Below are 27,780 nucleotides of genomic sequence, written 5' to 3'. Positions count from 1 at the left end.
AGAAGGGAGTTGGGGGAAATTGGAAGGGGAGGTGAACCATGAGAGACTATGGACTCTGAAAAACAATCTGAGGGGTTGGAAGTGGCGGGGGGTGGGAGGTTGGGGTACCAGGTGGTGGGTATTAGAGAGGGCCCGGATTGCATGGAGCACTGGGTGTGGTGAAAAAGTAATGAATACTGTTACGCTGAAAATAAATAAATTTAATTTAAAAAAATCACCATTAGAACCTTAGGGTAATCATCGCCACAGGCAAGACCCACCAACAGATGCTAAGCCTGGCAGGCGAGGCAGAAACAATACGTGGGTCTTCTTGAAGTACCTCCTGCAGAATACTTTCCAAGTACAAAGAGAAGTTCAGTTTACAGCAGGAACCCTGGCAGACATCCCCGTGGCCAGGGGATCAACATGAGCATCGGTACTGACACCCGAGGATGTCACGCGCCCGGGTGTGATGCTCGCTCACCTGTGGTTCCCCTCCCAAGGACGCGTAAATTCCATCATACCCAGAAAAAGCCCTCAGGGGTACCTGTGCCTGGCTGGCTCAGCTGGTGGAGTGTGTGACTCTTGATCTCGGGTTGTGGGTTCGAGACCCACGTCGGATATAGATGTTGCTTTTAAAAATTTTAAGGAAAAAACCTCAGACAAATCCCTCAGAGGAGCATTCTAGAAAATACTTTTATGGGGCACCTGGGTGGCTCAGTGGGTTAATCCTCTGCCTTCGGCTCAGGTCATGATCTCAGGGTCCTAGGATCGAGCCCCACGTCGGGCTCTCTGCTCAGCAGGGAGCCTGCTTCCCCCTCTCTCTGCCTGCCTCTCTGCCTACCTGTGATCTCTGTCAAATAAATAAATAAAATCTTTAAAAAATATATTTTTATGTCTTCACACAATGAGCATTTCCATTTGTGCTTTTTTTGTTGTTTTTGTTTTTTTGTTTGGAAAATTTTATCTTCATGTCATCTCTACACCATATGTGGGGCTCAAACTCACAACCCTGAGATCAAGCGTCACGTGCCCCACCGACCGAGCAAGACGAGGGCTCCCCTTTCCCATCTGTTTCTTTCAAACTCTACAGTTCTTTCCTGTATCTTTTCTGCGGTCGCACACATTATTCCGAGCACTTTCCTCTCAAGTGGTTCTTAACCTTTTCATTTGAAAGGAGTTTCAGGCCCAGAGACAGGCTGCGGGGGGGTGGGGGGCAGCACGGTGCCGGTTCCTGGCGACCGCTGCTGGCAGGGCGTCCCCATTCGGGACTGGCTGCTGCATCTGGTCATGCTCTTCTTAAACTCTTTCCAAATCGGGGTATTGTCACGAGGTCCTCGGGCGTGACTGGGCGCCTGTGCCACATCGGTTGCCCGTTCCAACATGCGGCAGATTTCCTCAGGGCCCTCATCACCTCGTGAGTTCACCTTCAGCACGATGCACCTGCTCCAGGTGCCCTGCGCCCGCCCTGGCCTGTGCCCTGGGAGGCAAGACAGTTCCGCATCTGTCTCTACGGACCCTTTCGGAAGTCGCCAGCTGCGCTGTGTCAGCTTCTCGGCTGGGGCTGGGGCTTCTGTGCCATGTCGGTGGCTCCCGTGCGATGCGCGCCCAGGGTTCCTCTTGGGCTGGCTCCACCTGCAGCCACAGGTATCCTCGTGGGCTTAGGCTCACCAGAGGGCAGCCCATTTCAGGTTCCCGCCGTCTGCAAAGCCACGGGCTTTGGTTCCCGCCCCCAGGGCTGCTCCTGGCTCCCTTCTTGAGCACCTTGGCTTCCTCGGTCAAGGACCTAGGTATTGTATTTCCCTTTCTTGTCTTGAAACAGAGAGATTGTGCACTTCTCGGTGTTGGGGGGGGCGTGAGTGTGAACGTGGGTGTGTTGACTTCCTATTAGCTATCTTGACTGGAAGCCTTGGGCCAGCCAGGTGAGCTCTCTGCTCCTCGATTGCCCCACCAGGAAAATGGGATAATAAGAGGACCCATAGCCTAGGGCCGGTGTGTGGCTTCGCTGCCAGTTAAGATACGGAACCGGACCTTGTTTGTCATCCTCCTGTCTCGCCGTAGCCCTATCGGACCAGAGAGCCGACGCTGGAACACGGAACTGCTGCTTTCCCTGGGTGAGGGGTCATGGGTGATTTTAGTTTTCCTTGGGTGTGTGCGCGCGCTCTGCAATGAGCACGGCTTGAATCTGAGATTAGGAAAAATGGCACCAAACACTACTGAGCACACGGACACCGGGAGCACCTGGGTAGCTCAGCTGGTTAAGCAGGCGCTCTTGATTTTGGCTCAGGTCATGATCTCAGGGTCGCAGGACGGAGCTCTACGCTCCACGGGCGTCTGCTTCAGGATTCTCTCTCCCTCTCCCCCAGCTTGTGTGCGTGCTCTTTCTCTCTCTCTCTCTCTCCAATAAATAAATCTTTAAAAAACAAAACAAGGGGCACCTGGGTGGCTCAGTGGGTTAAAGCCTCTGCTTTTGGCTCTGGTCATGATCCCGGGTCCTGGGATCGAGCCCTGCATCGGGCTCTCTGCTCAGCAGGGAGCCTGCTTCCCCCACCCCAACTCCGCCTGCCTCTCTGCCTATTTGTGATCTCTCTCTGTCAAATAAATAAAATCTTAAAAAAGAATGTCATTTAAAACAAAACAAAACACTGACACTTGGTCAGCTCTTCAAGTGGCCAGCCTGTATTCCATAAAAGTTTAAAGACGTACTTGGAACGAACAGACATTTTTGCAGGTGATTGGGGCTGCTGAAGGGGGTGGGGAAGGAGAGCAGCCTTGGAGGGCTGGGCCGGGGGATGGTGAGGACAGGAGCAGAGGATCCCTGAGGGATATCACCGTTCACTTTTACCAGTCCTGCCTCATTGCTTCTGAGAAACCCAACGGCTGGGCAGCTCTGTGCCCCACTGAGCAACAACAAATGTTTACCGTGCATAGGGGAGGCTCAGCCCAGCAAGCCAGACGGGGCCTGCCCTCACCAGGCTTCTCCTCTCCAGACAAGCATCAGTCAGGGGGTTGCAAAATCCATAGCTTACCTGCCAGAGGCCTCCCAGGAGAAATGCCCAGGCCACTGAGGACCTAGACTGGCCTCGCCCAGTCCAGCTGGGGAGGGATGCTGGGAAGAGTCAGCCCTCCAAAGGGAAGGATGGGTCGGACAGTGGGGAGGAAGGGCCCAGGCCTGAGGCACTCTGCCTTGACTTCCCTGGGAGGCCCCTGAAGGCCGGACCTGTGCCTAATAAACATCTCTATGGCAACTTGTCTGTGGTCTAACTGAAATTCTACTTTTCAGCACCCAAGCTCCACTTACATGCCCAGTTTAAAAAGTCATGGCATGGCCCCATTTGGGAGAACGGAAACAGAGTAATCACATAGCTGCCAGCGGTCCCTCAGCGGAGCCAAGGGCCGAGCGCTCTCTCAGCCCGCATCCGGGCTCCTCACCCCACCCTCCATCAGGAGAAGCTGCCTGTGACCCGGCGGCGTGGCCCCGTCTACAGGTTACTGAACTCTCACCGGCTTCACACCTCATCAAGTATTCATGCGGGGCTCACAGTGCATTAGGAGCGCGCGGTCCACAGAGTCTTGATGCCTTGGGGGAAACAGACAGTTGGAATCGATCAGCATTTGCCTTCTCTGTGCCAGGCCCCGGGGCTTCAGGGGTGCCCAGCTGACTCGGGCTCGGCTTTCTTGGCTCACAGCCTGCCTAATGCAGAGGTCGAAAGTCACCGTCACGTGACTGGGGGCTTGAGGAGACGCGCTGGCTGCAGAGGCAGTGGTTAGGCGGGTTTGGGGGGACCAGCGGCACGACCCGGGCCGTGGTAGGAAACTCGGATGGCTCCTGTGGAGGACCGGCTGCAGGGGTCGGGGAGGCAGGGCTAAGCGGCTGTGCGCTGGCAAGGAGGGCCGGACCGGTCGGCTGAAGGCAGGCCGCGCTCGGGGGTGACGGCCACGAGGCTGTGAGGTCGGTAAGTTTCCGACTCCGGGCTCGGGAGGCTGACTTGCGGGCCCTGCAGTCTCGGGGGTGGGATCACCGCCGACGCCGCTAGGTAGGGGGCGCGGAAGGAGGTGGTCACCGCTTCTGCTGGGGAGGCGGCCACCCGTCTAGAGACTCCTGCAGCCAGAGGCGCTACGCAGGGGCTTTCACCTTTTGCAGCAAACTCGCAGCACAAGACGGGTGTGGACAACCTGGAGGCAGGGGAGCCGGCCCGCCTCGCGCAGGCGCAGTGTCCTCGGTCCCCTCGGACTACAACTCCCGCCGTGCCCCGCGCGCTCCCCCCGCCGCGCCGCGCGCCTCCCGGAAGTGGAGCCCCGGGGGGCGTCTCCGACCTTCGCGCGGAGGCGGGCGGGCTGGCTGGTTCGGGGAGGCGGCGGGAGCCAGGAACCCGATGCCAGCCAGCGGAGCCCGGGATGGCTTCGGCTGGAGGCGGCGACTGCGAGGGCGCCGCGCCGGAGGCGGACCGCCCTCATCACCGGCCCTTCCTGATCGGGGTGAGCGGCGGCACCGCGAGCGGGAAGGTAAGGGGCTGGGCGGCCCCCCGGGGCCTGCTTGTGCCACCTCGACCCCCGACCCTCGGAGACTCGGGGCGGGCCGATCCGGCCTCCAGCCGGCGAAGAGACCCCCGGCTCCTGGTTGCCGAGGCGCCCCCTCCGGGGCGGGGCGTGGAGGGGCGAGGGGTGGAGGGGCGAGGGGCTGCGGCCGTGGTGGGCCAGGCCGGGGTGCAGGCAGGGCCTGGGGCGCTTGCCCTCGGGCTCCTCGCAACCTCCCCGCGGCCTTCCCCCAACGCCAGCCCCACCTGTCGCTGGCCTGGTGGGCAGGCCTCCGGGGGCGGGTGGGTCAGGGTCTGCTGACCCTGCGGGAGCAGGTCCAGGCGGGAATCCTGTCTATTTTCCAGTCCACTGTGTGTGAGAAGATCATGGAGCTGCTGGGCCAGAACGAAGTGGACCACCGGCAGCGGAAGCTGGTCATCCTGAGTCAAGACAGGTTCTACAAGGTCCTGACCCCAGAACAGAAGGCCAAGGCGTTGAAGGGACAGTACAATTTCGACCACCCAGGTGCAGCTGAAGACCCTGAGGGGATGGGGGGGGCAGACCAAGGGGACTGGCTCCGGGGTCGGCAGGCAATGCAGAGACACCCCAGTGGTTCCATGAGATTTCTGAGTAGCCTGAGCTGGAGCAGGCTGTGTGATTAAGTCAGAAGAACTTTGCCTCATTCTGCGCCCCAGATGGCCCAGCAGGAGCTGCCGGCTCCCTCATTTGGAGCCAGTCAGGAAGTCTTTGCTTCCGTGGAGCCTTGGGGACCATTGCTATGCCAAGATTTTGGTCAGGGACAAATCCCCCCACCTTGCTGCTGTGTGGGGTCCTGCCCTGGGGCAAAGGCCTTGAGAGGCTAGCAGGGCAAGCAGCAGGTAAATGAGAGGGCCGTGTCTGTTCTGCTCGGGTGCTAATGGGGTGGACAGATGAGAGGAGAGAGCCAGCCTGCCCTTCCCTGCCACCGCTAGATCCCACCCTGTGGCTGGCTCCCAGCGGGAGGAAGGCCTAAGCAGCCTCGGTCGGTGGTTATTTCCCAGAAATAGAAGCAGATGCCTAACCCACCTGCCTCCCAGTGTTGGTTGATCAGGAAATCCGGGTCTAACTTCTGTGTGGGACAGCAGCCTGCGAATGTAAACTGTGGGGGTGGGGCCTAGTCCAGATGTTCCCGAGGCCGCAGGGAACTGGAGCACCCAGCTGTGGCCACCCGCCCACCAGGCAGAGGAGGGTGGCCCCATCCCCAGCACAAGGACGCCTGCAGAGTCCTGCCTTTTGTTCGGTCCCTGCAGATGCTTTCGATAACGATTTGATGCACAGGACTCTGAAAAACATCGTGGAGGGCAAAACTGTCGAGGTCCCAACTTATGATTTTGTGACCCATTCAAGGTGAGCAAGGTGGCTCCTGGGAGGTGACCCGCGTGCAGGGGGTGCCAGCTAGCATGCCCCCGTGGGGTCCACAGATGGCCCTGCATCAGCCTGGGCCTGCTGGTTTCTGGGCATACCCCTGTCTCCTGGGGATCCGAGCCGTCTGTGCCTGGGCCCAGGTCCCGTAGCTCCAGCAGGGCCCGTGTCCTGGTCTCGTCTCCCAGGTTAGCAGAGACCACGGTGGTCTACCCCGCAGACGTGGTCCTGTTCGAGGGCATCCTGGTGTTCTACAGTCAGGAGGTCCGGGACATGTTCCACCTGCGCCTTTTTGTGGACACGGACTCTGACGTCAGGCTGTCAAGAAGAGGTAAGGCGGATGCAGGCCTCTCTCTGCCTCTGGCTGAGGCCGGCCGCGCGTCCTGACTGCTTTACTCCTCCTGCCTCAGTTCTCCGGGACGTGCAGCGCGGGAGGGACCTGGAGCAGATCCTGACCCAGTACACCACCTTCGTCAAGCCGGCCTTCGAGGAGTTCTGCCTGCCGGTACCCCTCCCGCTTGCTTGGGGACCTCCTTTTCTCCCTTTTCAAGAGGACCCCTGGCGCCCTGTACCGTGAGAGCTGAATCGTGGGGGAGCAGGGGCTTATGAAGGGCGAAGTTAGCTCGTTATACCTCGTCCCAGGGACTCCTCCGCTCTAAAAGCATTGTCTGTGCAGATGCCTTCCTCGGCCTGCAAGAGGCCCTCGGCCCACGGCTCCACGCAGCTCCTCCTGCTTCAGGCCTTCCCCTGCGCCGCCTGCGTGACCCGCCTGGTGTCACCCCGAGGACCCTCTGCTCCCGCCCGGCCCCCTGCTGTCTGTTGTCCAGGGCGTCTCTGGCTGGCTGAGCTCGCTGTGCCTGGCTTGGCCCCCTCGGGACGGGTTGCTGCACGGAGGTCAGGGGTTCGTGCCTGTCCCCCGCCCAGACAGGCGCATCGCTGCCATGGTGTGGGCGCTGGCTGGCCCCACCCATGCCTCCTGTCCCTCCAGGCCGCTGTTGGCCGGTGCTCAGAGGCCTGCGGCTGTGTGTCTTTCTCTCCACTTTCCAGCTCTCACGGGATGGGATTTATAGGTAGTTTGAAAGGGAAACTTAACATGTTGCTTCTTAAAAGTAAAATATGGCGCAAAGAAAACCGAGCCGGGATCCCCACTTGTGCTGAGCAGACAGATGGGCTCTGTCTGCTGCTGGTGGAAGAGAACCTTATTTTACGTTTGTGTTCTCCGAAGCACCTGGCAAGTGCTGAGAAAAGTAAATTGATAATCGTATTCTCTGTCATTCACAGAAGGAAAGGCATTTGGCAGAGCAGGTAGTTAATGGGAAAAGTGTGGACACCCAGTGCCACCAGGTGACCCTATGTGGAGGCTGCGCCCCAGCACCGTCCTTGAACTTCCCGCTCCTCTTATGTGCAGCCACACCCTGAGTCTGGCCAGGGTGACCGTGTCCCTCCCTTGCCCCTGCAGTACGACCTTCCTCGGCTCTTCTGCACCCCACATTGAGCGCCCCCCGTGAAGCCAGCCTGGCCCTCCTGTGCTCGTGGCTTCCGTGGCTCCCCACAGCCTGCAGACACCGCTGCCCCAGGACGTGGCCCATGTCTACATGCCCACCACACGGAACGGTCCGCGGGGCTGTCCCGCAGCTCAGACGGCTTCCTTTTCCTCTCCCTCTGCTCTGCCTGCTTGGGGTGTGTCCCTCTTAGCAACACCTGGCTGGGGTCCCTCCTTGGTGGCCAGGTTCCTCCTGGTGTCTCTGTCCCTGCCCTGACCTGCAGAGCACCTGGCAGGGAGCCGGTGTTAGCACGGGGACAGGTAGCGCGGAGGGCTTTGCACGCGCCAGCCGGGGGGTGTGCCGCGACCTTCCTTGCTCCCTACTCCGGGCAGCTGCAGAAGGGTTCCTGGTTCCAGAGGAAGAGGGTCACGAGTGGCAGAAGGATGCCGCAGGTCCCGTGGCTCAGGGACCTCTTCCCACAGTGGTGTTCCCAGGAAAATGCACGAGCGTATCAGAGACGCCAGGAGAGGAACGTGTGTCTTCTCCATGCCTCAGCCTCTCCTCCTGCCTCTGGCGCCTGCCTAACACCCAAGTCCCAGCCCCCCACCTGCCACACCCCCGGTCCCCGCCACGCCCCCCACGGCTGCTCTCCTGCCGTGGAGTCTGGTGTCGAACAACCAGAAGTCCTTGGAGGGACAGAGCTTCTGAGATCTGCTTTTTGCCTTGCAGACCAAGAAGTACGCAGACGTGATAATCCCTCGAGGGGTCGACAACATGGGTAAGAACCAGGCCTGACGGCTGCCCTGACTCCCCAGTCCACTGCCCCAGGCCCTGCCCGGTCCTGGTGGTCACAGTGAAGTGATGAGGGTTCCCGTCCACGTATGTGTATTGCACAGATCCAAAGAATCCTTTAAAAATCTGTTTAACACGTTGGACAGCGAAAACGGACCCGCCTTGCTTGTCAGTTCCAGCTCAGTGAGGCTGGAAACAGATCTTTCTGTTGATGGGGACTCGCGCCATAGCAGGAAGTATTTTTTCTCTGGGCTCTTGGTGAACCGAAACCCCCCCAGACGGGCCAGGCCGTGTTACTGTGCTCCTTCCCACCAAGCGCTTCTCTGTCTGCCGAGACTCAGGGCACCGCCACGAAGCCTCGGCGGGAGGCAGGGCTGGGTGGCTCAGGGAACCGGCGGCAGCCCGAGCCTGGCCTCGAGGCGTCGAGGGGGCGGACGGGCTGAGCGCGCTGTCTCTGCCACAGTGGCCATCAACCTGATCGTGCAGCACATCCAGGACATCCTGAGCGGCGACCTCTGCAAATGGCAGCGAGGGTCCAATGGGCGGAGCTACAAGAGGACATTTCCTGAGCCGGGAGACCGTCCTGGGGTGCTGACCGCTGGCAAGCGATCGCACCTGGAGTCCAGCAGCAGACCCCACTGAGGAGCAGGGTGCTCAGCCTCCTGGGCAGGACCCCTGGCAGACTGTGTTCAGGGTCAGGCCCAGAGATACCCGCCCACCCGCCCCTCTAAACGCCACCACTGCTTCCTCTGGGCGCCATACGGTACGGACAGGATGGGCGGGGAGCGCGGTGGCCCTCACCGCACCTGTCGCACTCGACGGGATGTTGGCACGCCCTCGACATCTTCACCTGCTTCCGCACATTAGAGGGTTAAAAGTCCAAGTTACTGAGAAATGCTCTGGAACGTGTGGTGAGCCAGTCATGTCCTTTGGGAACACGGAGCACACGGCCAGGACGCTGTGGCTGTCCCAGCGTATGTTTGACAGGAACCCATGGCGAGAGGGACTCTCTCTAGGACGATCCGGTTCCCGCGCACACGAGACTGAAACAGGTCGAGAAAAGAGTACTTCCCCTCTCTAGGTGTTACATGTGTGACTGTTTCGTTATTTATTCTGCCATGTGAGTCGTGACCCAGTAACCGAGTTTCATGCTCCACCCACCCTGCCGCCGTGGGGTGCGATCCAGCGGGGCACACCCCCTTCTAGGAGCCAGAGAGCTTTCCTTCCTCCTGGGCTGTGCGCCAAGGAAGGAGCCCCGGGAACAAGCCTTTCCTTAACCAGCAGCCAACACAGGAGACGACACATGCTCACCCAGGCCCAGCCCGGCTCCACAGGTGGGGCGGGGGGCAGGCTGGTGCCCCGTGTCTCCACGCCACCCTGCTCAGGAGCCACCTGGGGCCCCGGTGCTGAGTGGACAGACCTTCCCTGGGGTAGCCCGGGGCCCCATCCAGGGCCCAGCGTCCAATGCCAGCCAGTCTCCTCGCATACGCCCCACCTCCCCCGGCTGCATGATGCCTGTGGCCGGAGTCGTCCTGGTTTGTCTTCCCTTCCGTTTGTTTAGAAGTGACGCCTTCCCCTGGCCACGGGCTAAGCTGCACGGACACTCCTGGTTTCCTTCCATCAAGCACTGAGTGTAGCTACACAGGACCCCAGTTGAGCTTGGCCGTGGCTGCTTCCTGATGACCGTGTGACAGTCGTCAAGCTTACTGTGCCCTTTTGGAGAATCAATAAATAATACCAAATGCCAGTGTGTCCCTTTTTAATTGTACACAGAAGGCAAACTCAGGGTGGGGGTACCTGTGGGGGACACGAGGCTCAGCGTGCCGGTGGTGCTGCTGGCCCGTGTGTCCCCGTCACGTCGGCAGCAGTGAGGGGTCCCAGGGTCTCTGCTGCAGTGGCCAGAGTCCGGGGCCCGTCCTTCAGTAGCTTGTTTGGCGTGGACGTGATGCAGGCCGGTACCTCGTGGCCCCGCTGGGGACGAGGCGGAGGGGCCGCCGCTTCGCAGGCCCGGGACCTTGGCTGCTTTGACCCTAACTCTCCCCACCGTGGCCCGCTCCCCTCCTGCGGCCGCTCCCTCACGAGGCCCCGCCAGCCACTCACTGTTAGCTCAGGGGGCCCAGAGGCGCCGGTAGACGCCTCGGGCATGTTCTGTGTTGCCTGTAAAGCAGAAACTCGGCTCAAAACGAACCATCATCAACCGTCTGGAGAACGGGACACCATAGCCCGGCCTGGGCTCTTCTGTCAAAGACACCCACGGTTCTCGATGACAGCCCTTCCTGCCTGAGCCCAGTCCAGACGTTCACTGTGCACACGTCCTAGTATTTTCGGATCAGAATGTCCCAACTGTCTTTCCAGCGAAGGGCCCTGAGTTCGCCCGGCGACAGAGACTTGTCCCCGTAGGTGAGCGGGCGCAGCGTGTTGAACACGTGACAGGCGCAGGAGTACCACGCCACCACCAGGCTGCCGAAGACGCTCCTCAGGAGAGGGGACCTGTGGGGACCGGGGCACGGGCACGAGGCTCTTCCTGACTGTGAGGCGCACCGGGCCCCCTGGACAGCCTGTCCCTCCTCCTCTAACTCCCTGCCCCAGGCGCTGGACGTGACCCCCGCCTCGTGCATGTTCCGGAGTCTCCCATCTACGCTCCGGCGCTGGAGCAGCGTCCCCACTCCCGGCGTGATCGAACCACAGCCCTCCCGAGAGGCTGTGCAGCTCCCGACCCCCCAAAACACTGAGTCCATGCCCTCTGGCCCCGCTTCCAGAACTCACTGGGGTTCCGCTCCACTGCACACCGTGCGACCCGGCCCGCATCCCCCTCACAGCCGGCCACACCTGCCTCCCATGGTGCCCCCAACCCTTCCCACGCCACCCGAAGTCCTCCCTTGGGACACCCCCGGACCTGGAGCCCCGGGGGGCACAGCCGCCGAGGCCCTGTACCTGCACAGGTGGTCGGCGACGTGCTGCAGGACCACAGGGAGCAGGAGGATCTGGAAGGTGAGCGCGGGGAGGTAGTGGTAGAGGAAGAGCGTCTTCTCCATCAGGAAGAAGGGGAGGTAGTTCACCGCCCAGCCGCCGGCACACAGAGCCCCAGCCAGTACCCAGCGCAGCCAGCAATCTGCGGGGCAAGAGGCTGCCCTGAGCCAGCGCTGCTGACCCGGGCCCCGCGTGCAAAGGCTCTCCGCTAGTCCCACGAGCTGCCTTCCTCGTCTTCAAGGTACACACGCTCTCTGTTTCCCACCCCCCAACCCTTCCCATGATCTCTGGAGAAAGAACAATGTCCCAAGAACCTCCTGTACCTTTCTGCGGGGTCCTCACCGTCCCGACCCCCCGAGCCACACCTGCCCCCCTGGGGCCCCGGCTCCTCCAGGATCACGGGCAGGCAGGTCGGACTCTCGGCAGCCAGAGCTGTGAGGGGCTGTATTTGGGTACCTGCCCTGCCCCCGGGGCCGCAGTCAGCGGAAAGACTGGGGACGCTGCCACACTGCTGAGGCCTTTGGGGCTCCCCCTGTCCTTGTCTGTTTTAAGACGGTCCGCAGCAGTTTCTGTTATGCAAACCACCCACCCCCGAGTGACTCAGGGCCTGCTGACCACTCCGTGCCGTCCGCCATCCCTGAGCGAGCAAACACTGAGGCAGGGCTCACGTCCTGGGGAGAGGGGCCACTCCTGCCTGGCCCCTGCATTTCCCTGCACGAGCCTCTAACACAACATGGGACGCTCAACTGCAACATTTTATCTCTAGGAAGACAGAACACAGGGCGCCTGGGGGCTCAGTCGTTAAGTGTCTGCCTTCGGCTCAGGTCACGATCCCGGGGTCCTGGGATCGAGCACCGCCTCGGGCTCCCTTATCGGCAGGAGCCTGCTTCCCCCTCTCCCTCTGCCCTGCTGGTGTTCCCTCTCTTGGGTCTTTTTCTGTGTCAAATAAGTACAATCTTCTTAAAAAGATACATTTGAGCCCCTTCCACGAAGAAACAAGGAGATGGCCTTAAGACCCAGGTTGCTGGTGAGGCTGGCTGTCACCAGGAGCAAGACACACTGACCCTCGGGCAGGTCCCGGATGCACCTTCGGCGTCTAAGCAGGTACCAGAAGAAGAGCAGCGCGTAGACCGCTGTGGCGAGGCCAGCCGAAGCCCAGATCACGACGTTCCCAAGCAGGTGGATCTGGGCCTGTGAGGGCACAGGGGACCCCATCAGCCACCAGCCGCTCGGAGGGACCCAGCCCCGAGAGTACCCGCGTGCCCGCCAGCCTGCAGCCAAAACCCAGGCGGAGGCTGGAACCGCAGCCCTCTGCTGCAGGAAGGGCGCAAAGCAGCGAGGCAACCGGAGAGGCCGACACTCCTGCTCTGACAACAGCTCCCCGCAGAGGGTGAACCCGGGGCCACGCGCATCTAAGGACCCCACTTCACAGCAAGTGGCCACTCGTCTCCACGCCGAGGAGGAGGAAGGGGAGCGTTTTCAGCGTGAACTCTTTTGGAAGGTGTTTGGAGCTCGGGGTGCCGGCTCCTGGGCTGCTTGTCCTACGGCGTGAGGAGGGACAGCACGGATGCACACAGAGCACGGGTGGCCGAGCCCACCCGTGCCGAGCCCACCCGTGCTCTGTACAGGACAGCACGGGAGTACTTTAAAAGCCACTCTCAACGCGCTCCCACAAAAGCAGTAAAGCCTGGTTTCCTCCAACGTGCAGCCATGCCGGGACCTCACCCCCACGGCTGACGCAAGCACCGGCCCCGCGCTGCCGGCGCCCCGCAGGAGGCCCCACACCGAGCCAGGCCTGCACAGGAGGCAGCGGCTGCTCTCCACGCCCGGGGAGCCCCGAGTGACCGCCCCGCCCGCCGCCTGCCCGCGCGCCTGCGTACGCTGGTCCTGGGGTGCAGCCAGTAGGCGATGCTGGTGTCCAGGGTGACCCAGTCCAGCGGCGAGGAGCTGTACTTGTGCTCCGAGTCGTCGCTCTTCACCGTCAGCATCCTCCACTGCAAGGGGGCCAGAGGCCAGAGTGGAGCACAGCGCCAGAGCCACCCTCGCTTGGAGGCCTGAGGGGCTGGGGTGTCCCTTCCACGTTCACCTGGACCACCCAGCACAGGCAGTGCTGAGGTCCTACCCCAAGGCCCCCGTCACCCTGTCTGTCAGGGGAAGGGACTCAACTTGGTGCTAAGGACACTTTTAGATTCAGGACCCCTAGTTTCTGATTCTGACGTCACTAGGGCTCTCCATGTTGACTTTGGGCCACACTGACCTGACTATGGGGGACTCCAAGCATACTCTGGCCGTGTGACAAGGCTACACTGCCTGGTTCCTGGCTATTCCTGCCCACAAGGCCACAGGCCCAGGGCCGACCATGTGGCCTCCACCACTTACGGCCAAGACCCAGGAACCCTTCCTGCTCAGCCAGGCCCCAGGTGAAGGAAGACAAGGGGAAGGGTGCAGCTCTCCCCAGCACTGCGCTCCTGTCGGCGAGAAGCCCGCGCCCCAGGGAGATCCGGGCCACCCCCGCCGGTCACCTGCAGCTCCAAGAACCTGGCCATGAAGCTCAGGTTCCTGCTGACGTCCATCTGGGCGGGCGAGTGCAGCTCCAACTCCCTCTCCTTCTGCTCCTGGCCTGGCACGACACACAGGAGAAGGTCAGGGGGCTCACCACACACTGGCAGCCTGGAGAAAAGCCCACGCCCCTCTTCTCAGACAGCCCACGGCATCGCTCCGCTTGGCCTTCCCGGCCATCTGCGGGAGCCCCGTCAAATCCAGATCTTTCCACTCAAAAGGCTCAGCTTGCACTGCCCCCGGGCGCTACCTCAGAGCGACAGTTGGCTTGTTCAGGGCTTGGCTCAGCAGGGAGTGCGCATGGCGTCCTGTCCCCGAGTGAACTCGAGCCCTTGGCAGGGGGCAGGGGGGTGTCTTGTTAAAGTGATAGGAAGCCCGCAGGCCAGACTCACTTTTGCCGTATCGGTGCTCCTCCACGTTCCACACCATGCTCTCGTGGTAGCCCCGGGACAGCTTCTCCCCAACGACCTCCAGCTGCCGGAACCCCCAGTCCGGGAGGTGGGCCCCGCTCAGCTGGCGAAACAGTGGGTTGTGGGGGAGACGGGGCATGACGCGCAGGCCCGGGGACCCCGCTCATCCCCACCAGCCCTGCCACCTGGTCACTCTATCCACAGCCGTCAAGGGCGGCAGCCTCCCCCCCCGTACACCCACCACGTCAGGATTCAGTCTGAGAAGCCGGAGTCCTGCCCCTGCCATGTGCGTGTAACACAGCAAAGGCTTTAGCCAGGCGTCCTGCCCGTGAAGAGCCCGTTCAGCCCGGAGGGTCCGGTAATCTGTGCCATGAGCCGCCCCCAGCCGGGATGGGTGAGCCAAAGCCGGAGCCCCTTTACCTTCAGGACCGCAGAGGTGTTCACGTGCACCAGGCGGACCTCGGACAAGATGGTCTTCCAAACCTCCGTGTCGGATTCTCGGTTCACGATGTCCTGTAAGAGCAGGTCCTGTCAATGAGCTCGTTCCTTCCCCGATTTCCTGACCTGTCAAGTGAGCACTGATCACCGACGACGCTGAGACTAGGGGCCAAGCTCCAGGGAGCTAACAGGATGCTGCCCCGACCTTGCTCCCGCCCATGCAGCAAGCCCCTGGCCGGGCCGGGGGGCTCACTGCCCTGCTGCAGAGTTGAGAGAGCCCCACGCTCGGCCTTCTCGCTCGGGCAAATGCACAGACGGCTCAGGTAAGGGTTGGAGATAGTCCCTGAGGTGTCCTCAGCGGGGCGCGAGGGGCTGCTGGCAGGTAACAAAACCTCTAACATGGTGACAGCACTTGGCCTTGTATCTTATCGCAGCCCCGTGACGGCCCGTGCAGGCGTGTGGCTGTCAGGGAGGACCGGAGGACCCGAGGGCTCTGCGGCAGCGGGGAGGAGGCCGGGCTGACGGTACACCCCGCGTCGGCTGCCCTCCCTCCTGGCCACATGAGCCGCAGTCCCTGGACATGTGGGCACGTCAGGGTGAAGGTGCTGCCGGCGGGAACGGGAGAGGAGGGGGCTTGGCCGTTAGCTGTCCGAGGCCTGGTAGAAGGGCAGTGGGTGGGCCCCTGGGAGAAGGTCCACCAGGAGGCCTCCCAGTGACGGGGCCTGGGTGCAGAGCGCTCCCGTCCCGTGGGAACAGCCCAGGAGAGGAGGGAGAAGCAGAAGGTAGGCGGACGCATGCAGCACCAAGAAGGCGAGGCGGGGGACGGAGGGACGCTGCTGACACACCGACACACACCGACACACTGACACACACACACACACCGACACACCGACACACCGACACACCGACACACCGACACACACACACACGGCAGCCCTGAAGCCCCTGGCTCTGCTGGGAGGGCCTGCCAGCGGCACGGCACCCAGCACGTCCTGCCGGTCACACCTGCGAGCCCAGAACAGAGGGCGGGAGACCGGTGCTCGGCGGGCGGCTGCGGCTGCAGGGGATTAGCGTGCACACGGGACTAAAACCGTTTTTGAGCATGTCCTTGAACTCACAGCAGCGCAAGGACCCGGGGACACTACTGTCTCTTCCTGCCACCGTTTCCAGCAGGCCGCGTGCAGCCCTGGAGAGGGACTCTGGAGGGGGTCAGCCCGTGTTCCTGGATGCTCAGAGGCCCGGCCAGAGCCCCAGTTGTCCCCAGGGAAACCCTGTGGCCAGGGTGTTCCTTCACACCGGGCGAGGCTCAATGAAAGAGGCTCGCCTCTTGGTCAAGGGAGGGTGGCCGGGGAGGCCCGACCCTGTGCATCCATGGCCTGGTCTTGAGGCTGGAGAGGCCGCCAAGGCCACCTTCACCTGGCAGGGCCCCGAGAGCCACACGGCCAGCACAGACCATAGACCGCCTGCTCAGCCAGCTCGTCCCTCCCATGGAGACGTCTCCCTTCCCACGAAAACACCTGGGTCTTTTTATAGGGCTAAAAATTTCACATCTGAATCAGTTACTCTAAAGGGCGCTTTTGAAAGGACACGTTCCTGATGGCCATGGAGGGGTTTCCAGCTGGGACTCACCAGTCGCCAGAGGTTCTGGGAGGGCATGGAGATGTTGTAGTCCACGTAGCAGGAGACCTCCTGCGAGTGGGGGCTCAGGGGTGCCGCCACGTCGTGCCTGGAAAACACACCGTGCTGTGGAGGGGGCTTCTCCTGCCCATCGTGACGCCTCAAAGGGCAAAAACCCACTTCCGGACACAAAACCGACTCCGCCTGAAGGAGCAGCGGCCCCGAGGGGAACCGTCTGAGGGCTTGCGGATCACGAGACAGACGGAGAAGTACCCGAGAGGCGGGGTCAGACAGACAGCAGCCCAGGCCACACGGGTGTCACCACTCCACCATGGGCGACAAAGCCAGTCTGGGAAATGGTTGCGGGACTAGGAACATGTGGGGGGGTGAGACGCCCTCAGGGACGGCGACCTCCGATGTCCAGAAAGAGCCACCTTCCTCAGTGTGGTTCTCACACTTTATCCTACGTTGCGCCGGGTGCTCCGGAGGACCCGAACCTCCCTCGCACCCGGAGGAGGCAGACCTTCACACGCACGGCCAAGAGTACCAGGCTGTGGGGCGCTACCGACAAAACCAAGAGAGCAGGAGCGCCTGGGAAAGGCTTTGAGGAAGCGACATTTCAGCTGACGCATGACCACAGCGAGCGGGCCATAGGGGATGTGAGTCCAAGAACATTCCAGGTAGAGAGCAGGTGTGAAGGTCTCAAGGGTGCTGCGGTTGGTCATCTGGGGAAGCCCGGGGACTGCAGTAAAGTTCACCTGGGAGTCACCAGGGGCTGGATCCCAAGGGGCCCGTGGCCAGGGAGAAGTAGGGACATTATTCTGAACGTGACGGCCACGTGGTGGGAGTCACTGGAAGGCTTCTGGCCGAGAAGTGAGGCCGGGCCAGTAGACGGTGTGGGCTCACAGGGCACCACCGGTGGTGGGGGGTAGGGGTGGGGAGGCAGGAGGTCAGGGCACCGGCCCCAACAGCACAGGGATCAGGCCTCGACTGGGCCATGGCGGGAGCGGAAGGAAGAGAAGCAGCCGGGGCGGCGGCTGAAGCGCTGGCTTCTTCCAGGGAGAAGCAGGCCAGAGGCCAGGAGCCTGGGGGAAACAGGGACTGAGGCACCATCTGGGAGGCATGAGGAGCCCGGAGAGACCTGAGAAGCTGGTGGAGGCAGGAAGAGAGGAGACCAGGGCACGCTGGTTTGCAGAGACTGCGCGGGTCAAGTCAGGAAAGGGCCGAGCACCGAAACGCAGGGACCATTCTGGACCTTGCGTGGCCGGATTCCAACGCCTCTTGAACTCACGCGTACTTTAAGCCATTCAACTTCAGGGAAGTGGCCGCGCTTGGCTCTATATGGGAAGCCCTCCCGTGCTCTCCCTCACCTGTCTTGCGAAGCGCTCCCCGCCCCCGGCCACCTCCCGCTGCAGGGTCCAGGGCGGCGCGGGGTCGGCGGGCTCCCCTGCTGAGCTCCGTTCCCCCCCACCCCTCCGTGCGCCGTCATCACCACCACCGGGGGCGCCTCCTAACACGGAGTGCGGGCTACACGCGGGGCTGCCCCGAGGGAGCCAGACACTGCGTCGGGGCAGTGGGGCAGCAGGGGGAGGAGCCGAGAGGCGCGGGGAGGGCCGACTGTGGGCACTCACGTGTTGAGGAAGCGGGTGGTCATGCCGTGGACCAGCTGTACTATGTCCCCGTGCCGCACGGGTCGCGGCGGGCTACTCACCACCAGCGGATGCCTGCGGACACAGAGAGCCGGCTGGTTCGTCAGGGGGCCTCCCTTGTCCCCGTGCCCCACGCACGCACGCCGAAGGCCCAGCAGGGTGGTGGCGGGCGTGGTGGAGCAGCCAGACACGGCCGACCGCCTCACAGGGCTGCAGCAAGCGGCCAACCCAGCAGCCATCCCGGCTGCGCCACTAGGGGTACCGGGACGCCGACGTGCCTGTGACCAGAGGACGGTGGTCAAGGCAGCCTCCCAGAGGAGCGACAGTCAGGTTTTAAGAAAAAGCCGGCTAGGGGCGCCTGGGTGGCTCAGTGCGTTAAGCCTCTGCCTTCGGTTCGGGTCATGATCCCAGGTCAGGGGATCAAGCCCCGCATCGGGCTCTCTGCTCAGCAGGGAGCCGGCTTCCTCCTCTCTCTCTCTGCCTGCCTCTCTGCCTACTTGTGATCTCTCTCTGTCAAATAAATTAATAAAATCTTTAAAAAAAAAAAAAGAAAGAAAGAAAGAAAGTAAAAGCCGGCTAGGCTGCCTGGGTGGCTCAGTCGTTAAGCATCTGCCTTGGGCTCAGGTCATGATCCCAAGTCCTGGGATCGAGCCCCGCATCGGGCTCCCTGCTCCTCAAGACTGTTTCTCCTTCTCCCTCTGCTTGTGTTACCTCTCTCACTCTCTCTCTGTCAAATATACAAATAAAATCTTATTCTGTCTGCCTGTGCTCGCTCTCTCCCCCTCTCTCTCTGATAAATAAATAAAATCTTAAAAAAAAAAATACATATATACAAATAAAATCTTTAAAAAAAAAAAAAAAAAAGGAGGCCCCGGCACAAGGCAGGACAGGCCAGGCACTGTAGGCCACCGTCAGGGGTCTGGATGGCCCTGGAGGGACAACAGAAGCTAGGAAGGGTTTCAGCACGACCGTGATCTGCCATGAGTGACATTTTAAAAGCCCACATGGGGCAGCTAGAACTGGAGCAGGAGACGGCTGGGGGAGACCGAGGCCAGGATGGTCTGGGACCGCATTTGCAGAAGTCCACGGACGGGCTGCTGGACTGGACGGGGCAGGGGGACAAGGGAGTCCTCCGTCCGTGAGGCCTGAGCAAGGGAATGCCGTGGGGAGCACAGGTGGTGCTGGCAGAGAGCTTGGGGAGCTCCCGGGGAGACACTGGGCGGGGCGGGGGGCAGTTCCCTGAGGAAGCGTCCAACCCCTGGACCGCGGGCTCAGCACCACGAAGCTGCTCTCGAAGCTTCGCGGGAGGAAGCGACCACGGAGAGGGGCCACGAGGGACGCCCCACCGTGGGGTCCCAGCACCCGCACGCACCTCCCGGGATCCTTCACGATCCACCAGTTGTTGACGTCTTTGAAGGGGTAACAGGTCACCTGCTGCTGGTGTGAGCTGCCTCGGCCGTTCTCGTATCTGCGAGAAGGAACCAACACAACCACGTGTCCGCCGGGGGCCACCATCAGCCTTTCTCTCGAGGTTCCCGCCGACGCCACCGGCAGGGTGTCCGGGTGGAAACAAGGATGAGACGTGTAAGCGTCCGTCCGAGAGGGACAGGAGGACGCGCCCAGTGTGCACGCCACGCAGCAGGTGTGGGAGAGCCCGGGCCTTCTGCCCCAAGTCCCTCTGCTCCATACACAGAAATGACAAGGTTTGTTGATAAACAGAACCCGAGAGTTCAACGTCTTTCTCGGAGATTTCATTTCGAGTCAAAGCTGGTAACAGCAGAAACATGAAAAAGCCAAACACGTTACAACCTCCGGTTTACAACGCTCGCCTTCCTTACATCATGGGGTAGGTGCTCTGGTGGGAGTGAAGCCAGCAGGGCACGGGTTTGCCAAAGACGTTCTTCAGAGTGACCTGGGAGCCGTAGGCCACCTCCAGGGGCTGGCCCTGCGTGATCCGAGCTAGGCCGCCCTAAGACAAAAGCGAGAGGGGGCCCGTGAGCAAGAGAGCCTCTGGACGGCCACACCTCCTCCGGGCGGGGGCGTATTCGGGCGGTGGCAGTCGTTGTTGAGTCACAGAACTAGCTATGAGGACACGGGACCTACTCCTACCCCTCCACACAGCCTCCCGCTTAGCGGCCACAGGTGTCCTCCGAGAAGTGCAACCCTGTCCATTTGAAAGGTGAGACCCTCTCAAGTAAATAAATCTTTAAAGAAGAAGAAAAAAAAAGGCTCCCTGGGTGGCTCAGTGGGTCAGGTGTCCCACTCTTGTGTTTCGGCTCAGGTTGTGATCTCAGGGTCCTGGGATCGAGCCCCAGGACGGGCTCTGCACTTAGCGGGAAGCCTGCTTCTCCCTCTCCCTCTGCCCCTGCTTGTGTCCTCTGTCAAATAAATAAATCTTTTTTTTTTTTTGAAGACTTTATTATTTATTTGACACAGAGAGAGAGCAGGAGAAGGAACACAAGCAGGGGCAGAGGGAGAGGGAGAAGCAGGCTTCCCGCTGAGCAGGAAGGCTGACACCGAAAACTAAACTGCCCAGGCTCCCCTCAAACAAATAAATCTTTAAAAAAAAAAAAAAGGCGAGAAGCCGAGCACTTGGATGAGCTAAGAAATTTGCCCAAACCCACATGCCTGGGTGTCAGGAGTGGGTCCCTCGGACTCTCCAGGCCTCACCACCCCCCAACTGGTATGTCTCACTCTCTCTGCAAAGTCAGCAGGAAGGAATGCCAGAGCCGAGCTTGTCCTGTGACGTGTGGGCACCTGCCCCGCATCTGCGGGACTGTGCCATGTCCTCAGGCAGGCCACCCTGAAGAGCTGACCCATCGCCCGTTTCCACGCTGCCCACACATGCACAGCTCGTTTAGAAAAACTAAAGCGGCTTCTTCATGTCTTGATTTGGTTTTCCCCCCTAACGCCTGACAGTGTTTACATAAGAAACCCAGAGTCCAGGGGCGCCTGGGTGGCTCAGTCGGTGAAGTGTCTGCCTTCGGCTCAGGTCATGATCCCAGGGTCCTGGGATGGAGCCCCGCATCGGGCTCCCTGCTCCGTGGGGAGCCTGCTTCCCCCTCTCCCTCTGCTCATGCTCTTGCTCTCAAAAAAAAAGAAAAAAGAAAACCCTGAGCCTAGTCTTGTCCCCTCTCCGAGGCAGCCGTGGAGCCCCTCCTCACCTCCAGGCTGGCCTGGAAAGCGCTGGACATGATCTGGTCGTGGGGCCCGGAGCGGCAGAGCAGAGTCAAGTGGACGTAGAAGAACGACAAGTACATGAGGGCCGGGACGACCAGCAGCGCTGCCGCTCGGGCAAGCAGGTGACACAGCACACGGACCTGCCGCCACACAGAGGACAGGTCATGTCCAGCCGCTCGGGAAGGTGCGCCCTCCAGACAGGCAGGCCCGGAGGAAGCGGGCAGCAGAGCTCCAGGCTTCCCACAGCCTCTGGCCAGAGGCTCACAAAGCCTGTCTTCTAGAGAAGACTTTCTCCCCAGATGCTCACATCACACCGACCTCCGCCCACCCCGGGACGGCCACTCGCCCCACTCCATGGGCACCTACATGCGACAGAGTCCGGTCTCCGATCAGGTGCCAGGCATGGACGCCGGCCACTGCGAGCACCAGCAGGTACGTGAAAACACCCACGTATTTGACGCTGAAAAGACCCAAGGAGAAATCGTTCCAACAAGGCACTGAACGAGGAGGCGGCCACGGCTGCCTGAGGCCCGCAGCCCGGACTCACCCCACTGCGCAGGAGCAGGCCATTCCGGTCAGCGTCAGCCAAAACCACCAGCGCAGGGAGAAGGGCCTGGGGTCAAAGCAGAAGAACACAGCTGGGAAAGGATCACAAGACACGGCCCGAGGGGGCGCACCCCCCAGAGCTCTCGCTCTCAAATCTCAGTCCCGGCAGAATTTTTTTCTTTTTGGCCAGAACATTTTTCCAGTTAGTTTAAATTATACAGAAGTCAGAGGCGCCTGGGTGGCTCCCTCGGCTAAGTGGCTGACTTTGGCTCAGGTCATGATCTCGGGGTCCTGGGTTTGAGCCCCACGTCAGGTTCCCTGCTCAGCAGAGAGCCTGCTTCTCCCTCCCCCTCGGCTGCTCCCCCGCCTCATGCTCTCTCCTGCTCATTCTGCTCTCTCTCAAATAAATAATCTTAAAAAAAAATAAATTACACAAAAATGAGAATGTATTTGTGAAGTCAGGAGCCAAGGGCCAGTCTCGAGGGCGAAAGACACAAAGTCCCCAAGCGGCTCCCCCAAATGAAAAGGCATCAGACCCTTTCAGGTCAACAAACCACCCGGACTCTTCCCTCCCGTTAACTAGGAAGGGCGTGCCCCCCGCTGCATACCTCTGCTTTTGGGAGTTGGCAAACTTCAGGTAGGACAGCACAGCCAACAGGTTGAAAAATATCAACACTGACTCCAAAAGCATGAGCCTTGCCTGAGTGATGAGAGCGTTCTCTGTTAGAAAGAGGACACGTACGTCAGCTGTCAGGGAGTAAGGGCAGACACAGGGAGACGGGCGCACCCACAGAAAGGACACCCTCTACAGGCCACAGAGCGTGGCCATGGGAAGTTCAGGATTGGGTGGCTGGAGGATGGGCTCCAGAACCACAGAAGCGAGTTCTGAGGTGTGAATCACACCTAGCAAGGCCTGTGTGACCTCGGGCAAGTCACTAAACCTTTCTGAGTCTTTATCCTCGTCATGTACAGAAGGAATACCAACTTTGTGGTACGTGGATGTATGCGGCTTCACAAGTCTGACCACACAGTTCTGCCGGCCCACACCCTGGGAGGAGGGCCACGGAGCCCTCCCAGAGTCAAATCTGAGCAGACTGGGCACACTTCCTTCCATCCTGTGAGGAGGAGGCCCTACGGGGGCACATCTACTAAACCCACAAGCTCTCCTGGGCTGCACGCTGTGACCTAACCAGGGCCAACGCTGGGGGCTTCCCTGAGCAGCACCAGAGCAGGCAGAGGCCTGGGTCTCACCGATAAGTATCAGCAGAGCAGCCCCCATGGCGGCGCAATGAGAAAAGCCAAGCTCCAGCAGGATCTGGTAGGCCATGGGCACCAACAGAGCCCCGGTGAGGGCCGGCAGCAGGCGCAAAGACCACACGGGCACGTTGCTGCTGTATTCTGGAAAAGCAACCACAGCGGAGCTGACCACAAGGGGCACACACCACCTTCCTACGCCGCAGGTGTGTTTTCAAACATGGAGTCACGTTCACAGATCCCAAAATACAAGTTTGCCAAACTAGGCACCATGTCAGAAGGGCATGTGTAAGTTGCGGATAAAAGCCTTGACGTTGGCCATGTGCAGTAATGCCTCATAACTCTGAAAGTAGTTAGTGCTTTACTTGTTTATAAATCGGCCCTGCCTTTTCCCCAAAACACTGAGGCAAGAGACAAAACTTCCATGGAAAAAAGATAACTGCGATCAGATGCCACACACAGACGCTGCCCCACGGACCGAAAACCGAGGACAGAGTGCGCGCTGTGAGAATACACTAAGATGTTTGCCGGGCCTTTCACAAGCCTTCCACATGTACCGAATTTATCATACGCTGGACGGATTAATAAACCCTCTCCATCCTAATATTCCAAAGTCACAAGGGACGTGAAAATGACCTATTACCTGCTCCGATCCTGTTCCACAGAAAGTTACCATCAAATCCTCCTAAATAACCTGAAACAAAAGACAAGTCAGAAACTACCCCAAGCAGCAAGAGTTGGGGAGTACCAAACCCTGACAGCCGCAGGGTAACACTGATGACTAATTAGACACAGTTTCTGCCCTCAAGAAATTCCCCTTACGAGTTTAATGATTTCTTAAACAAATGACCACAATTTAACTTATTTATTTAGGTGTTGTAAATAGGCTTTATTTATTAATTTATTTTAAAATAATCTTTACACCCAATGAATTCACGACCTTGAGATCAAGAGTCACGTGCTCCACCAACTGAGCCAGCCGGGAGCCCCTCACTTAGAAGTTTTAAAGGGCTACTTCCAGGGGCGCCTGGGTGGCTCAGTAGGTTAAAGCCTCTGCCTTCCCAGGGTCCTGGGATTGAGCCCCGCATCAGGCTCTCTGCTCAGTGGGGAGCCTGCTTCTCCCTCTCTCTCTGCCTACTTGTGATCTGTCAAATAAATAAAATCTTTAAAGAATAAAAAATTAAACAAAAAAATAAATGGCTACTTCTCTTGCTAACGAATCCTACCTCCTAAGGCCAGCAGCATGTGGCCAAATGGTGGTCCACTGCCGTCCAGAAAGAAGATCCGCTTCATGTAGAAAGAGATGTACTGCCCGTAGTACACTTCATCAAAGCTGCAAAGCAAACGCGCGCGACAGTCACTAGAAGCGGATGCCCTCGCACAGGTGGAGGGTAAATGTATCCCTGTTTCCAAACAACGTGTGCTCATTTGACTGCACCTGCACTCAGTCCCCACATATTCAGACAGTGGCACAGCGCCATGCATCCACAAGGACAGGAGGGAAAACTCGCCGACAACAGCCACACACCCAGGTGTCTACCCTACACAGACTCGATTCACCCTCCCCGGGTCCGCTGAGGGACGTGCGAGCAGGCCGTCTACTGAGAGGCCTCCCAGACCCGGGGCTGCGTCTGTGACGAAGGGTCACAATCACACCTGGTAACCAGAGGCAGGGGTCATGGCGGGACATGCAGAAACCAACTGCAACTGTTTTCAGACAGTTGGGGACATTCAAGGATACCGTCAACATTGCTGTCAATTTCTTAGGCATGATAACGTTAATACAGGTTTTTAAGTTCTCATCTTTTAGAAAGATACCACATTACTGAAGCATGCTTATGACTTGCCTCAAAAAAGTCCACTGAAGCTGAGTGATGACCACATGGGGGGATGGGTTATACTATTCTCCCTACTTTGGTGTGTGTTTAATGGGTTCCACAATGTATGTTCCTTTCTGACCACACGTTAGCCAGACCGCAAGTGGCCCTGTCATGCCACCAGCGGTCATCGGTCCTTAGAGCACCACAATTGGAGGTCAGTGGAGACTCCGTTCCAAACCCATCGATCCTCTACCCCTGATTTTAAATGGGTACCACCCGTTTCAGGGGCCACATTCCACCTGCTAGAGAACTACAGGGCAAATGTGACAGGTGGACTCAGCAGGTGCCGTCCTGAGGACCCACTGTCCTCTCCTCTGCCCCAAACACCCATCACCGGGAAGCCCTGAATTCCACTCTCTGGCTTCTGCTGTTCAGAAGGGCACTGCCGCTCCCCAGCTCATGAACACATCACAATTTCCGGTCCGTCCTGAATGGGGTTGTCTGGCTTACACCACAGCCCTCGGATAGGCGAGCTGCCACAGGCGGCTCAGTAACCCCACTGCAGTCAGAGCCACTACGTTCAAATTGATGTCAGCCGTCACCACCACAGGGCGCTCCAAAAATCCCAACATCGCGTAGAGAAGCGGGTCCTGGAGGATGCCCTGGAGAAGGACAGAGACGCATCGGTAAAGCAGCAGCAACCAGAAGCTCACAGATTCGAGGAAGGGCTCGGCAGCCCCCGCAGCTCTCAGGTGCACCGCGAAGAACCAGGCGTTGTTGGGGGTGGGGGTGGGGGGGTGGGGGGGTCCTTGGGAGAAAGTCCGGAGGACACCAGCAGTCACCTAAGGTGAGAACTCGGGCGCCTCAGGACTGAACAGTCACTCACTCGACAAGCCACCCCGCGACCACCACCTGAGCGCTTCCCGGAGAGGAGCTGCTTATTAGGGAAGACCCCGGGCCTCGCCAACCTCGCCCTCCTGGGCCCCAGAAGGCTCCTCATCTGCCGTCAGTGCTCCCCCACCCCGCTCGCTGCTGCAGCGCATCCCCTGGGCGCCCCCCTTCGCACCCCGAGGGTGCGTCTGTACCCAGGAGCCCCCGGTTCCTCCCTGAGGCGTCATCTTCCCTTGAGCGCCACTTGTCTTCGCTGGGCGCTCCTTCTCGCACCGAACAAAGCTGCATCGGGCCTGCGGCGGTCCCCGCCTCTGCAGAGACCTCAGGGGCCCGGGGCGGCCCCCACTCCTCTTCCAGGCATTCCCTTTCTCTCTCGGGCTGCACCTTCCCGCAGGTTTCATTCGCCCCGGAGCACTCCCTCCTCTCCCAAGCCTGCACCTGCCCCGGCGCCCCCCTCTCTCCAGGGGCGCACCTGCCCTCGGCCCCGCCCCCCTGTCCCGCCGGACGCCGACGCCCCCGCCCCAGGTCGTCCGCAAGCCGCGCACGCGCGGCCCGCGCCGACTCTCGGGTCTCAACGGGTCGCTCGTCCCCGGCGCCTCAAACGTACTCTCTTTCCGTCGAGTTCCCGCAGAGCTGCTCCCCGCGTCCGACCCCGCCTCGGATCCACCGGCCGGGGGGCGGGGGGGCGCCCACCGTTAGGGCTTCTGGTCGCGCGCCGGGGCGAGACCGCTCGGCACTCTGCGCCGCCCACGCACCGCCTGCTCGACGCTCGACTCGCCTGGCCTGCGGAGCCCTTAGCGGGAGCGGCGCGCGTGCGCCCTGGGTCAGAGCGCCGCGCGTGCGCCGCCGGGGCCCTTAGGGTCCGGAGCGGCGCGGAGACCCGCCTCTGTAGTGCGCCGTTGACAGCTTTGGTGTTTCCGGAGCCCCGTGGCCGCTGGACCCTCCAGTGTTTTTAAAAAACGAGACGGTTGGGTCTTAGCCGTGTGCATCACAGCGCAGTCCGGCGAGCAGCTCGCGTGCGGGGGTCTGCCCGGGGCCCGCTCGCGCGCAGGGTCGGTGCTGCCGCCGCTTCCCCGCCCCCCGCCCCGGCCGCCTCGGGCTCTCGCACGGCGCGCGGCTCCCCCGGGCCCCGGCCCGCCGCTCCTCGGGCTCCCTCGCGCCCCTGCCTCCCCCCGCCGGCGGGGCGGGACGGCTCACCTACGGGACCACCACCCTCGTCCCCAGTTTTCCCCTTCCCGGTCCTCTCGTGTGTGTGTTCATCTCACGGGCGGGTACTGCAGGGTGAAGAGCTACCATGGTGGTGGTTCGCGAACCATCTCTCTTCCCCGCGAATGTTGGTCTACCCAGCGTTAGAGGACACCGGTGGAGAATGTGGGGTTACTTCTGACTTACCCGTGCCTCGCCCACGGCTGTGGAGAGGGAGGGAGCTGGGGCTCACCCCGCCTGAGGCCGGGGGCTCCCTGGGCCCCCGGAGCAGTGGGGCTGGCTGACTCCTGAAGTTCCGGGAACCCCCTGTCCCTGGCAGTGAATCCAGGGAACCGTTTGATCGCTAGAGCCGAGACAGCCGGTGCCCAGGTCCCTGTTCTTCCCTAGTCAAGAGGCGCTGGAGGAAACTGCAGTCTTTCCTCATGGAAGGTGTTCTATGCAGGGGTGATTTAGAAGTCTCCTACATTCTTAACTGGTGCCCATGACCTCTTTGAGTCCACACTACCCCGGACGTTAGGTACTGTTAAATTGGCATTTTACAGTTGGGACTCCAGGGGGTGAAGTGTTCTTCCAAGTCATGCAGCTGGGGTGGTTGGGGGCAGACCCGACATTCACTGCTGGGACTCAAACCCAAGCGCTTGATCTCTCACTTCCCCACGACTGGAGCATTCCTCTTTCCTACCAAAGTGCAGCATAAGCCTCTCCTCCTTATCCAAAAGATAAGGGTCACTCAGAAGTGGCAAAAGCAAACAAAAACCACGACAGAGCATAAAATGGCTCACACAACTCAGCCTGGCTGGCTCAGTTGGTAAAGCACGCAACTCTTGATCTTGGGGTCAGATGCTTACTTAATTAAAAAAATAAACCATAACAAATCAGATGCTTTCTCCTCTGACATGCCCAATTCTAGGGGGAAGTCGGGAGAGGGCAAAGGGCAGGCAGATATCCTGCACACCCTGAGATCACCCACCAGGGGCAAGCATGGGCACGAACGTCCACCCATTTGGAATATTAACCCTTGTCTATAGGTTTTAATCCCTTCTCTCCCCCACCGTGCTTTAAAGCA

At 60.4% G+C, this 27,780-nt stretch overlaps 2 protein-coding genes across 9 annotated transcripts; one reads left to right on the top strand and one right to left on the bottom strand.

Moving 5' to 3' along the window:
* The first annotated feature begins 188 nt into the window (after positions 1 to 188).
* On the top strand, positions 189 to 9,921 carry UCK1 (uridine-cytidine kinase 1). 3 transcript variants are annotated; one of them, XM_082696045.1, is made up of 8 exons: positions 3,735 to 3,935; positions 4,124 to 4,485; positions 4,863 to 5,022; positions 5,787 to 5,883; positions 6,087 to 6,229; positions 6,309 to 6,403; positions 8,112 to 8,160; positions 8,638 to 9,921. In XM_082696045.1, exons 2-8 carry the CDS (start codon positions 4,378 to 4,380, stop codon positions 8,814 to 8,816), a joined length of 831 nt encoding a protein of 276 aa, XP_082552171.1. In that variant the 5' UTR covers positions 3,735 to 3,935; positions 4,124 to 4,377; the 3' UTR covers positions 8,817 to 9,921. The 3 variants fall into 3 exon arrangements, with proteins under 3 accessions (XP_082552169.1, XP_082552171.1, XP_082552170.1); XM_082696044.1 differs by having other exon boundaries at positions 3,750 to 3,931; XM_082696043.1 differs by having other exon boundaries at positions 189 to 4,485.
* On the bottom strand, positions 9,917 to 26,348 carry POMT1 (protein O-mannosyltransferase 1). 6 transcript variants are annotated; one of them, XR_014302067.1, is made up of 20 exons: positions 25,782 to 25,984; positions 25,128 to 25,279; positions 24,024 to 24,130; positions 23,441 to 23,491; positions 22,795 to 22,941; positions 22,152 to 22,263; positions 21,545 to 21,610; positions 21,364 to 21,457; positions 20,982 to 21,137; positions 19,656 to 19,786; positions 19,190 to 19,285; positions 17,800 to 17,892; positions 16,181 to 16,277; positions 14,534 to 14,626; positions 14,096 to 14,216; positions 13,667 to 13,764; positions 13,017 to 13,138; positions 12,209 to 12,335; positions 11,109 to 11,286; positions 9,917 to 10,664 (listed from the first exon to the last, which is right to left on the bottom strand). XR_014302067.1 is itself a non-coding variant. In XM_082695990.1 (20 exons), exons 2-20 carry the CDS (start codon positions 25,247 to 25,249, stop codon positions 10,490 to 10,492), a joined length of 2,178 nt encoding a protein of 725 aa, XP_082552116.1. In that variant the 5' UTR covers positions 25,250 to 25,279; positions 26,116 to 26,348; the 3' UTR covers positions 9,917 to 10,489. The 6 variants fall into 6 exon arrangements, 5 of the variants coding, with proteins under 5 accessions (XP_082552116.1, XP_082552117.1, XP_082552119.1 ...); XM_082695990.1 differs by lacking the exon at positions 25,782 to 25,984 and adding an exon at positions 26,116 to 26,348 and having other exon boundaries at positions 13,025 to 13,138; XM_082695991.1 differs by lacking the exon at positions 25,782 to 25,984 and adding an exon at positions 26,116 to 26,341 and having other exon boundaries at positions 13,025 to 13,138; positions 24,645 to 25,279.
* Positions 26,349 to 27,780: the final 1,432 nt, after the last annotated feature.

Source organism: Mustela nivalis (genome assembly GCF_964662115.1).
Source record: "Mustela nivalis genome assembly, chromosome: 13".
NCBI lineage: Eukaryota > Metazoa > Chordata > Mammalia > Carnivora > Mustelidae > Mustela > Mustela nivalis.
This window is presented reverse-complemented; position numbering and strand designations above follow the sequence as displayed.

What these genes read in the sequence shown, in the direction of transcription:
- UCK1 (XM_082696043.1), top strand. Translation starts at nt 4,378, where the DNA reads ATGGCTTCGGCTGGAGGCGGCGACTGCGAGGGCGCCGCGCCGGAGGCG. An exon ending in GTACAATTTCGACCACCCAG is followed by an intron (nt 5,023 to 5,786) that starts GTGCAGCTGAAG and finishes CGGTCCCTGCAG; the next exon opens with ATGCTTTCGATAACGATTTG. An exon ending in TCGAGGGGTCGACAACATGG is followed by an intron (nt 8,161 to 8,637) that starts GTAAGAACCAGG and finishes TCTCTGCCACAG; the next exon opens with TGGCCATCAACCTGATCGTG.
- POMT1 (XM_082695989.1), bottom strand. An exon ending in GAGACCGGACTCTGTCGCAT is followed by an intron (nt 21,138 to 21,363) that starts GTAGGTGCCCAT and finishes GTGTGGCGGCAG; the next exon opens with GTCCGTGTGCTGTGTCACCT. An exon ending in CCAGGTTCTTGGAGCTGCAG is followed by an intron (nt 13,139 to 13,666) that starts GTGACCGGCGGG and finishes GCCCCCTTGCAG; the next exon opens with TGGAGGATGCTGACGGTGAA.